The 15,140-nt window shown below is 38.5% G+C and overlaps 1 protein-coding gene across 1 annotated transcript in view; it reads right to left on the bottom strand.

Moving 5' to 3' along the window:
* The window catches only part of PRKCZ (protein kinase C zeta), a 154,172-nt gene that overhangs the window by 127,777 nt on the left and 11,255 nt on the right, over window positions 1–15,140 (bottom strand). Inside the window, exons 2-4 of the mRNA XM_065421210.1 lie at window positions 13,417–13,538; window positions 3,128–3,217; window positions 1,261–1,311 (exon numbers count right to left, since the gene is read on the bottom strand). Coding sequence (XP_065277282.1) covers window positions 1,261–1,311; window positions 3,128–3,217; window positions 13,417–13,538 — 263 coding nt within the window. The remainder of the gene's footprint in view (window positions 1–1,260; window positions 1,312–3,127; window positions 3,218–13,416; window positions 13,539–15,140) is intronic.

Here is a 15,140-nt window from a genome sequence, read left to right as displayed (position 1 = left end):
TGTATAACAATTAAACTTGAAGGGAGAGATTCTTCCATATCGTAACTTACACAAAGTTTCTTATTCTGATTGACAGAACCTTGTTGTTGTAATTCAGATAGAGCAAATAAAGACAACACCCATCCAAATATCTGACTTTTACAAGTCCATCTTTGATCCACTGTAGCTCAACTATTAACTAAGAAATCTAAAACAAATGCTATTTTATTGACTCTACCTTGCTCCATTTTCTACAGCCCAACAGAAAGTAAGACTAGATCAAGATGGTTTTCAAAAAAACAGGCCCATTTTTCAAATCCTGTATTTATATATGGGAGAGCAGAATTGTCCACTTTATCTTAATTATATTCAATTGGCAAAAAGTATCACATTCATGCAAAAAAGCATGGCAGGGCAGTGCATAAATCAGAATATGCTTTATATTACTAGACTGTGAAGCAAGTGAGTCAAAATAGCATCATTTTACTTTCCCAAAAGTTTTCATTACTTGACTTATTCTGTCAATAAACTTTTACAAAACAAATGTTTAGGAATATTCTTCTCTAATGTATTAGTTATCTACAACGGTGGTAATTAGAGTCAACATTCACCAATCGTTAATTCACACTGGTACCTGAGAAACAGCATTATGTCTGTATACTTAAAGAAAATAACTGCAGCACCTTAGATAAAGATTTGAAAGATTACAACTATCCTGTAAATATTTAATTGAAGATAGCTCTGCTTGCTACCCTCCATTCATACAATCTAGCACATTTGGTATTTATCAGCAGCACACACACATCCATAAAATATTTCTGAAAAATAATCTATTCAGAATCAATCCCTGCTATCAAAGCTACAAACCTTGCACTTATAGATAAGACTGAAACTTTGACCTATAATTACCAGTCAGTTGTAACTGCCTTTAGATTTTGATGATGCAAAGTTTGACTGCAAACAGGAGTGCCAACTGTACCAGTATCTCAGTCTATTTGATTGTTAAATCACTTTGTTTAAAACTCAATAAATACAACCATGTCAGTTACTGGAAACCAGTATTAACTCTAGTTAGCATTAAAATGCCACCAGATGCTTGCTCTATCTTTTTTATATTCTAAACAGTACTTACACTGGAAAAGGGAAACATGTAACTAATTATATATCATAAGCTACTTCAAGTAAGCAAGCATCTCTTACACATATAAATCAAAAATTAAAAAAACAAAACAAAAACGCAGTAAGATGAAGAGCAAAGCCAAAAGACATTATAGTACTCACTGTCTTCTCCTGGACATGGCATGCCTGGTTTCTCTGGAATGCTGGGGAAAACTAAAACAAAAACAGACAACACTTAGATAAAGTAATTGATTACTTCAGTAATAAAATAAAGAATTTCTGGAAGGTTTGTTATTGATTTTTTTCAATTCTGTTCTGAGAAACAACAGGTTAAGCCAGCTGCTTACTATGCCACGATCATAGAATCAACTACTCTAGCAACAACCCAGTACACTGTACATAGGGCCTGACTTAAAGCCCACTGAAGTCAGTGGAAAGTCTCCCATTGACTTCAATGGACTTTGAATCAGATCCCTACACAGCATCTTTCATTTACAGATAGCAAAGAAATATATAAACATGAATTAATCTATTCAACACCCTTATGAGAAGATGAAGTAGTATTATCCCTGTTTTACAGTTTGAACAGAGACACAAACTGAAGTGATATGTCCCAGGTTGAACAGGAAGCCTGTAGGAGAGCTAGAAACAAAACCCAGATTTCCCAGCTTCCAGCACTGTGCTTTCACCATTGCTCCAAGGTTCTCTTGACTACAAAGACGACCATGAGGCACATACTTAAAAAGCCCAAAAGAGAGGCAGAAGAGAATATAGCTGACATGAGACTCCTGAAAAAACTGAACATAGAAAAATACATGGTTTACATAAGAATGTACCAATAAAAATCAGTTTATAATAATTTCTGTTGCATTATTTATTTACATAATATATTTGCATTACCCATTTACATAAAGTGTAGATCTACTTGAAAAATTCAAGTTGTCAAAAGCTTCTATAATTGGTTCTTAAAATGGAAGCAGAAGTATTTTATTAAAAATACAAGTTGAAATAGAGACCTAATAGCAAATGGTAATTTTGCCTAGATATATAGTCTATAATATATTGCTTTGTTGTTATCTTTAATGTGACTGAACTGAGCCCTTTGTACTGGTATCTTCCTCTCCAGCAAGCTTGTAAACAAATATTTCATGTTATGAAGACACACAAATCAGCAATGCAAATTTCCTAATCAAGAAACAAACTAACGTGCCCAAATACACTTTAAAAAAGTATCATGAAGCATACTACTCAAGCAGACCCCCTAAACCTGCAATCAGATCCACACAGACAAGACTTCTGCACCTGTACAGAATCCCGCCTGCTTCCATGGGGTTCCACAGAGGATAGGAAAACATCTGTGCAGATCTAATTGCAGGTCTGCAGGGCTAAGAAGCAAATTCAGAAATAAAACAACTAGTTAAATCCCTCTAAGTTCAAAAACCTACAAGGTATTCCAGCCCAGACCTGTTTCTCTCATAAATCAATGGCTATACGTTTTTAAAAATTTAGATTTTAAAAAGTAATGAATGATTGGTTGATTTTTAATTTCAGTGACAGCCATTCAATTTTAACATTGTCTTAACTGCTGAGGTGGTTACAAGGGAGTTATTTTCAGTTTATCACATTCACTGAATTTAGAAAGAGCAGATTATGGCATATTTAATTATTAAGCAGCCATCACCTTCATTGCTCTTTTATCTTTTCCCTCCATCAGTAGTTAGTTCATCATTATAGGTTTAGCAGGATTCCAAAAGAATGTATTTTTATATGAGAGCAGGAATGACATTTGTAGCTACATTAAATTAGATTACAAACTTACAAAGGATACCAGCCAACATGACTCAGAACATAAAACGACTGCAAGAGTGGCTTAGAAGAAGTTAGCCCAAAGAATATTTAATTTAACACATGTCCATGCTCCATACAGTGTTGAAGCTCAGCGAGTATTTATATTGAACAGGGCTCCTGAACTGCTTTATTCCTCCTCACAAGAAATTTAGATATGGTTCTAAAATTACGGAGTACTTGCCATGAATAATGAGCCCTTCATCTCGATGATGACAATACAAACGGAAGGCTTCTTCCAGTTCCATCTGAGATGAGATAGTACACGGATCACCTAGCAAGGGGAACAAAGAAATATGCAACCAAATTTATGACTATGGTATATTAAGTTTAGGATTTAAACTAATTAGTTGAGAAAATGCAAGCAAAATCATCATATTATCCTAATAATTTTGTTAAGACCAAACAAAATACAGTAACATGAAACATGTTTTTTCTTCTTTTTACTTTACATTTTTAACCAAACTGAAAAGATTAAAGACAAAAACATAAAAGAGTTATGACATAGTTCTCTTAGGTTGGTACATGTGACAGAAAATTAATTTAAGTAAGCTGACTAACTTCCACAGAGCTGGAGATGGGATCCAGGGACCGGGTTCATTATATCCGAAGGTTCGTTATTACAAAGGGCATTATAACGAGGGCGTACTGTAGTAAATATTAATATTATGGTAGCATCCAAAAGCCAAAATTAGGGCGGGGTACCATTTGTGCTAGACACTGAACAAGCATAGAGAGGTAATCCCTACCCAAAGTGCTTACAATCTAAAGACAGACAGACAGACAAAGGGTAGAGGAAGGGAATACATATATGTGGATACAGTTAAGAATTGGCACAATTACTTACTGTATTGGGGGAGGGTTGAATTTTTTGTAATTAGGATTAGAGATAGGGAATAGAAAAAGGAAAAAAGAAAAGAGTCACACCTGCTTGGCCATGATCAGCAGACTGGATGTTGCAGGCATCACAACAGAAGGGTGTCTTATGGAACAATTTAAGGGAGTATCAGAGGGGTAGCCGTGTTAGTCTGAATCTGTAAAAAGCAACAGAGGGTCCTGTGACACCTTTGAGACTAACAGAAGTATTGGAGCGTAAGCTTTCGTGGGTGAATGCCCACTTCATCAGACGAAAGTAATGGAAATTTCCAGAGGCAGGTATAAATCAGTGAGGAGATAACGAGGTTAGTTCAATCAGGGAGGGTGAGGTGCTCTGCTAGCAGTTGAGGTGTGAACACCAAGGGAGGAGAAACTGCTTCTGTAGTTGGATAGCCATTCACAGTCTTTGTTTAATCCTGATCTGAGGGTGTCAAATTTGCAAATGAACTGGAGCTCAGCAGTTTCTCTTTGGAGTCTGGTCCTGAAGTTTTTTTGCTGTAAGATGGCTACCTTTACATCTGCTATTGTATGGCCAGGGAGGTTGAAGTGTTCTCCTACAGGTTTTTGTATATTGCCATTCCTGATATCTGACTTGTGTCCATTTATCCTCTTGCGTAGTGACTGTCCAGTTTGGCCAATGTACATAGCAGAGGGGCATTGCTGGCACATGATGGCATATATAACATTGGTGGACGTGCAGGTGAATGAGCCGGTGATGTTGTAGCTGATCTGGTTAGGTCCAGATTCCCTCCCACCCCTCCTTGACATTAATATTTCATTCTTTCCTAATCGGTCAGATATCAGGAATGGCAATATACAAAAACCTGTAGGAGAACACTTCAACCTCCCTGGCCATACAATAGCAGATGTAAAGGTAGCAATCTTACAGCAAAAACACTTCAGGACCAGACTCCAAAGAGAAACTGCTGAGCTCCAGTTCATTTGCAAATTTGACACCCTCAGATCAGGATTAAACAAAGACTGTGAATGGCTATCCAACTACAGAAGCAGTTTCTCCTCCCTTGGTGTTCACACCTCAACTGCTAGCAGAGCACCTCACCCTCCCTGATTGAACTAACCTCGTTATCTCCTCACTGACTTATACCTGCCTCTGGAAATTTCCATTACTTTCGTCTGATGAAGTGGGCATTCACCCACGAAAGCTTACGCTCCAATACTTCTGTTAGGCCTTGTCTACACCCAGCCGCTAGTTCGGCGGCTGGGAATCGAAGTTCCGGGTTCGATTTATCGTGTCTGGTCTGGACACGATAAATCGATCCCGGAAGCGCTCGCCGTCGACTGCGGTACTCCAGCTCGGCGAGAGGAGTACCGCGGAGTCGACGGGGAGCCTGCCTGCCGCGTGTGGACCGTGTCTGAACCGCGGTAAGTTCGAACTAAGGTATGTCGACTTCAGCTACGTTATTCACGTAGCTGAAGTTGCGTACCTTAGTTCGAAGTTGGGGGTTAGTGTAGACCAGGCCTTAGTCTCAAAGGTGCCACAGGACCCTCTGTTAATTTAAGGGAGGTTAAGGTAGTGACTGTTCAGCTTCTATGAGGGAGTTTTTTCTGTGCATAAAGAAGCTGTGTGATGGATAGTGAAGGCTGGGAATGCTGACATGCATGACAAAGCAAAAGCAAGAGTCCACTTTAAGAAAGGTTACTAGATCAGTCAGGCAGTTAAAGGAGCTTTAAAAGGGAAAGTCAAGAAGCCATTTAAAGTTCTCTGACCTTCTCTACCAATCCGATTAGGAAAGAATGAAATATTAATGTCAAGGAGGGGTGGGAGGGAATCTGACAAAATTATAGGAATTACAGTGTATGGAAGAATGGGTCCGAATACTAGAGCCCAGCCCAAACTTGCACCAGTAGCCATGAAGTAGATACTTAGCTCTAAACTGAGACAACTTGCAAGTGGTCAAGGATTTGTTACACTATATATCAGTATCCCGAAAATATTTCAAGGCATGAATGTCCTTACCTTGAGATTAACAAATGGAGAAGTAAGAGAGAAAGGTCAGGGAGGAAATGTACCTCAATCAGGGTAAGTTAGTGGACAACTGGATGAAAAATACCGCTTTTTTTAAAGAATTTTACATGTCATACAAAAATAGCTAATTAAAACAGCTGAGGATGTAAATAATACCCACAAGTTAACCAATCTTCACAACCACCCTACAAAATCTTTTCCATATTAAGATGACCAAAGATTTTTTTTTAAAACTTCCAAAGACTACTTTTTAACAGCATAGGACTCCAGGGTACTGAACTCTCAGAACCAGATATTAGTCCAAGTCCTGATACAGGACTTCAGAGAACCACAGGTTTGTCCATCTGACTTGTAGTATTAGATCATGTAGTTCATCTCACTGCAAAACTAAGATTATTCCTTACTGCAAGTTCTTTAGTATTTTGTATTTTAATATTTTTAGTATTTTGTCTAGTCTAGGTTAAAAGTCCCAAGCAATAAGGCTAGAATCAACCACATGGATGCACTTCTGCCCAAGAGCTAGTAGTTTAATTGATTCACTGACATGTACAAACACAATATAAAGATAGAAATCCACTATTTAAAGTATCACAAAAACCATAGGAGACTGACCTGAGAGACTGACTTTCAGAGAGCCTGGAATTTACACTAAAACACAAAGGAATTTTTAAAGACCTAAATTGTGTAACAAGGCCTTTCTAGGCTGAACATGAAAGTATTTGCAGGTAGACTAAAGCAGAACTGTAACACCAGAATTAGGCGACTATGACTCTCTCCATTAATGTAAGTACTACAATAAACATAGCAACCTGCCACACAGAAAGCAGTACATGGTGAATTATATTGCAGGTCAGTCATCCATGCAGCTTGTACATGTGGGACTTTAGGGTGAATATTTATTCAGTTTGAAGTTTGGGGATTTTGTCAAAAACAGACCACCACACAAAATCCACTTTATTTGGCTCGAAGGTAGGTTTTCATAGAATCATACAAATGTAGGGCGGGGACGGACCTCAAGAGGTCATCAAGGCCAGCGCTGAGGCAGAACCAAGTAAACCTAGACCATCCAACCCATTCTCAGAAACCTCCAATGATGGAGATTCCACAACCTTCCTTGGAAGCCTATTCCAGAGTTTAACTACCCATATAGATTGAAAGTTTTTCTGAATATCTAACTTAAATCTCCCTTGCTGCAGATTAAGTCTATTATTTCTTGACCTACCCTCAGTGGACGTTGAGAACAATTGATCACCATCCTCTTCATAACAACCATTAACATATTTGAAGACTTAGCAAGTCCCCCCTCAGTTTTCTTTTCTAAAGAATAAACATGCCCAGTTTTTGTAATCTTTCCTCAGAAGTCTGGTTTTCTAAATCTTTTATCATTTGTTATTCTCTTCTTGAATCTTTTCAATTTCACCAAAACTGTCCTAAAGTGTAGTGCCCAGAACTGGACACAGTACTGCAGCTGAGGCCTCACCAACAGAGTAGAGTGGGACAATCACCTCCCATCTTTTACACGTCTGTTAATACACCGCAGAATGATATTACCTTTTTTTGCAACAGCATCACATTGCTGAATCTCTTTCAATTTGTGATTCACTATTACCCCAGACCCTTTTCAGCAGTACTACCACCTAGCCAATTATTCCCCATTTTCTAGTGGGCATTTGTTTTTTTCCTTCCTAAGTGAAGTATTTTGCACTTGTCTTTACTGAATTTCATTTAATTAATTTCAGACCAATTCTCCAATTTGTCAAGTTCAATTTGAATACTAATCCTGTCCTCCAAAATGCTTGCAATCCCTCCCAGATTGGTGTCATCTGGAAATTTTATAAGTGTACACACCCACTCCATTATCCATGTCATTAATGAAAATATTGACCAGTAACAGTTCCAGAAGTGACCCATGTGGTGCGCCACTAGATACATTCCCCAGTTTGACAGTGAACTCTTTGAGTAGTTTTGCTAGAGGCAAAACTCATTATCCACTAAGTCACCAAGCAATTCTCTGTTTACCTTACTTTAGAAGAGCATCAGTCAGAGGCATTTAATTGTATTTACATTTTTGTTACATGTACAAACCAGTATGCAAAAGTACGATAGCTAATATAATCTGTGAAGCCTGAGGCAGCCAAAACAGCAGGCTGGCTGAATCTAAGAGGAAAGGGTTTACAACTTGGAAGCAGACATTTGAAATGAGATTTGTAATCTGATTGAGATACAAAATTCAACTCAAGATTACAAGAGGAATATGCTCATTAGTACAGCACCTGAAATAGTAGAAAACCATGCTCTTTTAAATCAAAGTAAACCTCAAAACAAAACAAAAAACAAAACAAAAAAACCCACCAAACATACGAGACAGAAATAAACACTGTCACCACATATATATATATATGGTGACAGTGTTTATTTCTGTCTCGTATGTTTGGTGGTGGGGGGGGGGGGGTCCGTCCTTAGGGTCCACCAAAACAAAACGCAGGAGTTACTTCCTCCTCTAATTAAAAGGATCTTTCTTTTTATTAGTAATTAAAATGTCCAAATAGTTGCGTGTAGAGTACATTATTCTCCATACACCTCTCCTGATTAAACTGTTTCATATTAGAGATTCTTATTTACTGAAGTGAAATTGAGGGCAGGGGAAACAAATCAGTGTAGCTGGCTCCTGCTTCTTCAGGATTAGGAATGGAAAGAAAAAATGAGATTAATTTGAAAATTTTTCACTACATCCACTCTTTTTTTTTTATTATAAAAAATAAAAAGGAACTTTTTTGACTTTAGGATGCCCTTCTCCATAGTAGCAGAATTTGAAAATCCCACTCTGCTACTGGTCCACAGTGAATTTTTCCTGGCAAATGGAAAGATAAGAACCACTGATTACTGCAGAAATTAAGGTCTTTTTAAAAAAAAAAAGTTTCTAGCTCTTAGGATTACAAGGATAACCTTTAAAATGTGAACAAATATAATGAAGTTTGCCTGCAGTTCTAATGTCCCTGCCACAATTAAAAGTTTGGCTAGCAGAAAAAGTCAACAAGATCACACAGTTACATGGCAGCTATTCAGAAACCAGTGGGCAGAGAAGCTGTCAAGAATTATAGCAACGTTATGTTGCTGGTGCTGTGGAAGGCTGTGAGCTGCAGTGAAGGGAGACACTGAAGTTACTCACAAGAGAAGAGAACAAAAATGGAGATTGAGGGAAGCACAGGGGAGCAGGAATCTCTATAATCACCCCTACTCAGGGTGGATTTGATTTCAATCACATTGATTTCAATCACTAGTCAGGAAGACTTGATTTAATCATGGGGTGGGCATGGGGGTTTCTGGCAGGGGAGTGAGGAGGTGAGTGGCAGGTGGGAGGAGGCGAGCGGTGGGTGGGGGACTGAGGAGGGACACAGCAAGCCAGCGGCGGCTAGAGGGTGAGGAGGGGTGCGGTGGCGGGACCGAGCGGGGAGGGGGCGGGACCTGGGGCAGAGTGGGAGCAGAAGCCCCTGGAACCCCATAAGATTGGGTCCCTAATCCATGAACTATTGGAACTCATTTACAAAAAAAACTTTTCTTAAACATTACATGAATATATTGTCTCATATTATAGAATTAGAATTTATAATCCCTATTCCATGATGAGATATCTTTGAGCTATAATGTATCTTAATTAAAACTATCTTTAGATACGTTTTTTCCCCCTCAAAAAGCATTTTATCAAAAAAATATGATTTAAATAAAAAATGATTTTTTTTTAAATCATTGATTTTTATCCACCCTGCCCCTACTCACAGCAACCAGGAGATTGTAGGTGAGTCAAAGTTGTAGACTCTAGAGCACTGTCCCACCTTACAGAGGAGGGAGGAGAGGGAACAGACCACACTACACCAACATCCTTCTTCACAGTCACAGATAAAAAGGAAGGAACTTCTTCCCTCAATTCCAGCAACTTGAGGAGGAAGAGGAGTGTCAGAAGAGTTTTACATTTGTCAGACAACTATTAGCCCATGGCAGATATGAAAGCTGTAGTTCCAAGAAAGATCCAGAAAACACCCTCATGTTCCTAGCAGCTATCCCAGGGGTGGGCAAACTATGGCCCGCAGGCCACATCCGGCCTGCGGGACCATCCTGCCTGGCCCCCAAGCTCCTGGCCGGGAGTCAGGGAACAGACAGAAGGGGTGGTTGGATGGGGCAAGGGTCCCGGTGGGGCCTCTAGGGTGAATTCCCAATCCCCATCTCTCTAGCTATAAGGGGGTGTGTACCCTTTCATCTAGTAGATGCCTCATCTACTTTTTCAAGCACTGTACACTAGCACTTTTTTCCTAACTACTAAACAGACAGCTTACTACACTTTCCCTCCCACACCAGGAGAGGTCACTTTTGGCTCTATCAACCTTGAAAACATCCCTTGAAAATAGGACTCAAGTAGATGAAAGCATTCAATTCACATAAAATGTGCACCTTGCTCACACCATAGTTAAACGCCATACTGAGTCACACTGACATTACACATTAACAGTACTGTCTCTTTTAGTAAAGTGTTCTTTTAAAGGAAGCCAACATCAATCCATCTACTAGTCCTTCAATAGGATACATTAGACCAATACTACAATCAAGGCTGCATCCAATGACCTACAAAAGTAGTAAGGTGGCTGCCAGGTAGAATAATCAACAGAAAAAGGAAAATATGCATCACTGCTATAGTTCTTGTCATATGTTCTGTGCAAAACATCAAAAATCATAAGTGGCAAAAACATTTAGTTTTTCCATAACACAGCTGTATCATCACCTTGAAAGCAAGCAGACACACTCATTCCAAAGATGAATCAGGACTAGAAGTAAAATTTTCAGCAGCATCTATGTGACTCATATTGTATTTAAAGTCAAATAGGACTTATACACTTTTGAAAAATGTTACTTTGCATGCATGCCAAAGAATAGCGTAAAGAAGAATTCTGAACAGCCTTTCATCAATCTTTGTCATTTTGCTATTAAAATGTGCACTTTATTTTAAAAGATTTTTTTTTTTTTACTTGCTATTGAATAATAAAGCTTTACAGTTCTGAAGTGCCTTTCACTTCTCGTTCTCAAAGCACTTTACAAACAAACATGGTTGGAAATACAGTTATACCCATTTTATATGAAGGTAAAGTGAGACAAGGAGGTTAAGTGACTTGCCAAAAATTCTCAGAGAGAGGGTGACAGAGCTTAAACCCAGAAAAGAACAGTTACTTACTCTGCAGTCAGAGTGATTCTTCAAAATGTGTTGTGTACACACATTCCAATCTTGGAACACATGCAGCTTATGCACGAGATTGGGTTCTTTTTGACTAGCAGTATGTGTTGTGGCCAGGCCTGCGACCCTCATGACCCCCACCGACCAGGGCTGCTGGAACAATTTGTATAGTGTGGGTACTGAGAGACATTGAACCAAACTGTAAGCCCTGTATAGGATGGAAACCACTTCAAGCCAGGGAGTGCGGCAACACCTAAAGCACCCCTAGTTCCAGCACCCATGCCACAGGCAAGGGCATAAGGGGCCAGGCAGCCTCAACCACCATTCAGTTCCTTTGCCAATAAGAATCCCAGGTGTTGGGATGCCGATAAATGGGGATGGAAGGCAGAATATGGAATCTGTGTGGACAACACACCTCAAAGAACCACAGTTACAGTGGGGTAAGTAACCATTCTTTCTTCAAGTGATTGTTCACATCAGTTATACTCTTGGGGATGTCTACACTGCAATTAGACACCAGCGGCTGGCCCACATCAGCTGACAAGTGCTCATGCTGAGAGGCTGCTTAATTGTGGTATACACATGCAGGCACGGGCTGCAGCAGCACTTTACAAGCCTACGTCCTTCCGTCAACTGTCCCACATCTTCCTTTAAGATATTCTACAACTGATTTAACCAAAATAGCATGGCTTCATCAGTGGCAACAAGAGGAAAAAAGTGAGTTAGAAAAATCCATCCATGCTGACTTAAGGAGTGCAGCAACAGTGCATTGGAGAGAAAAATTGGAGGAGACAGAAAAAAAAAAAATCAGTTTATCCTTCTAATTGGCTAGACAAAATGAGCTAGGTCATCTTCTATTTTGGAATTCAAACTATGGAGAATCAGTTATACATTGGTGGTATTTCAGCTGTTTTAGCCAAAGGTATGATCTCAGTCAGCTTCCTTACAGAAAAGGACTCTACCTTAGCTTCTCTACTCTCTTCCAGGTAAAGAGTACCAAACAAAAGGAGTAGATTTTCCAAATGCCCAATAACCTTTTTAAACAACATCTTTATCATACATTACAAAGGACTGGTTACTTTTTCAACATGGTACAAGAACTGAGAATGCCAGTTTGTTCACAAGCAAGGTCAAGACCTGGTGTTCTCTGGAGTCTTTCAGGAGACTTCCCCAAAGGTCAGTTTCTCTCTCGCCCTTAAACAAAAGGCCTGATCTGATTCCAGTTTGCAAGTGATTTCAACGGGACTCTGTACAGGTTCAGGAACCTGCTTGCATGGCTCTCAATGCAAGATCGAGACCTAAGTAACTTTGTTGAGGGGGCTTCTTAAGCACAATACCCAAAGTAAAGTCTTTTCTGCTGCAAGGCTTTAGTCAGGGAATGAACATGGAAGTTTGCTCCAGCAGAGCCATGCTTCTGATCCCCTGCCATAACTCTTGAGCAGTAGCACTCAGGATGACTGACCAGCTAGCTGCTGCTATCCATAAGCTTACAGTTCATCCCAGCCCACTGCAAGACACAGGTGGGCCCTAGAATACTACAGGCTCACCTGACAATACCTACTATATTAACCTTTCCAAAAGGTGTGGGCAAAGGCCACTACGTTTTACCCCTGCAACATGGTCCTCAGAAGGAAACACTCCCATCAGGATGGCCCAAGGTCACACACACACACAAGAAAAAAAAAAGGGAAGAAAAATTAAGAGCATTTTGACTAACGTTTTTAGATTAAAAAAATCAAGAGAAAGAAAATCAGAAAAAAGAGAATCTTGAGACTTGGGTATGTAGTCCTGGAGCTCTGCTGGCAAGGAACTCTACCCCTTCTCTACATGCACTCTACAATCATTATCTAATGAAGTCATGAAGTTACTAATGGCTATGGCTTACTCTTGGAAAATGGGGGCTCTCACCCTGTCAAGGCAGTTCATGGACCTCAACAATCAGAACAGATCCACAATTCTAGTTCCCTTATGTTTGCATTTTCTCCATTTACAATAAAATAAATAAATAAAAAGAAAATAGAGCATCCAGGTAAGGAAAGCAATCACCCTGCCACATTCCTTCCCACCATACATTTCCCTAATCAATCTAGTTAAACAGTGCTTCAGATAATTACACTTTGTAAAAGTTCATTATTTAAAAAGATTAAAAAGTGAATTCAAATACAGCACAATCTTGATTATCTGAGCCTCATTTATCCAAACCTTCCTGTTATGTGAAACAGGGTTATGTCCCATGATATCTATAAATTACAATAAAAAAATGCCTTATCTGAAAACTAAATTAAGCAAATTTCATCAACCCCCTCCCCCCGCCTAATATTTTGTCATACTGTACAATATAGAAAACAAGTAAAGATTTACAAAAGAATCTCTCATGTGTCTGTAATACCTTCATCATCAATCCACTTGAGGGTAATTGGCTGTTCCTGTTGTAAACTGCACATCTCCCTCACTTCATCACAAAGTTCACCATAGTTCATTGATGCATCCAAATTTGTTATTAGGATGTCCCTGCAAAAGATGAATTCACAGATTTAAATCACAAAATATATTCCCTCATTCAGAAATATGGCATCTGTCATAAACTGCTTGCTTCAGTAGCTGTATCTGTGGAATTTATCCTGCTGAGCTGTACTCACACAAGCAGCACTTACTCACTAAAGTAATCCCATTGAAAACAAGCAAGTATTATTCCTGTGAGAAAGGGCCAGGCTCTTCTGGTGTCCCTGGGGAGATAGATTGCCTTTGCATCTCAACATTATTTTAATATTATATTTTACATTAACGATCCTGGCTTTTCAATATCTACTTTATTGGCTGTTAAACATTGAGACTTACGTTAAATGAACTAAATGGGCATTTTAAAACGCATAGCTTTTGTAACTCCTAAACTAGCCACAGCGATTTTTTCTTTAGCTAGATGGATCAAAGACTGAAACATGTCGGAGTTTATATAGGACTTTGCAGCAGTTCAGAAGTCCCTGCATTATTAAAGAGATTTTGATTATGTAAATATTCTGAAAAAAATAAGTTTTAAATTCCACATTTTTCTGTGCTGTATTTCATAAATTAAAAATATTCTGAACATTTGAACATTTTTTAAAAATTAAAAATACAAAAAATGTCCCTGACCTCCTGCAACTTTACTTAAAACGAAAGAAACAAATGGGGGAAGGAAAGAGAGCCCGGAATAAACTGACAAACCACTGTATATAACAGTTGAACAGTAGGATGGTGAAAGGTCTACAACAGATTATTAAGTTTTAAAATCTGACTTATCACATTTACATGGTTTTAATGAGAAGAGTGGCAAAGTTATTTCTGGTGTTAGGTGTGTGTGATAAAACTTTAATTTCAAAGTTACTGCATTGAAAATAATATTTGCATCACACTTCAGCTAAGAACTATACTTTTAGCAGAATAGTTGATAATTACAAAATTTTAAAATCTGAAGTCAACATGGAACTATTGAAAGATGATAAAGACAGACAATTAGAATGGGATGCCAAGTTTTAGCTTTTAGCAAGCTGGGTATGCTTTTTTGGGGGCGTATTATTTTCCTTGAAGCTTAAGTTTTTAATTCCTTTCTACGAGGTTCAGTGTTTCTAGAATGATGAAACCCACACAAAGTAAAACACTTAGAACCCTAGAGAATTTATTTGTGAAACTACATCTTGTCACACTAAGCTGTTGCATGTAAAAACTAAAAAACATGCTTACATGATCTAGTCTGTATATAACTGAACATGTGAAGTAGATTTTTCATGTTTTACGTTAAAGTTAAAGTACCTCAAGAAAAAGCTACACAAAATAAACATGGCAAAAAAAAGCAGGTGTTTGAAGGATGTTCAGAGATAAAAAAAGTGTAAGACCCTCTAGTGGATAACTATACAACTGCACTTCTCAGTTAAGAATACGTACTTAGAGCCATATGTAAATTATTCACGTAATGTACTGAAGTCAACAAGGAGAACAGAAATGAGGAGAATAAGCTAAACATGATTTAATTAGTTTTGCTACTTTCACCCTCTATGACAAATCATTTTAGAAAACACAAGCTGTCTTACCTACTTCATACATTTGTGTATGTCTGCTGGAAATTGAAACTTTACA

This window comes from Emys orbicularis, chromosome 22 (genome assembly GCF_028017835.1).
Source record: "Emys orbicularis isolate rEmyOrb1 chromosome 22, rEmyOrb1.hap1, whole genome shotgun sequence".
NCBI classification, from domain to species: domain Eukaryota; kingdom Metazoa; phylum Chordata; order Testudines; family Emydidae; genus Emys; species Emys orbicularis.
The sequence above is the reverse complement of the archived record's forward strand: the minus strand, read 5'-3'. Positions and strand labels throughout refer to the sequence as shown.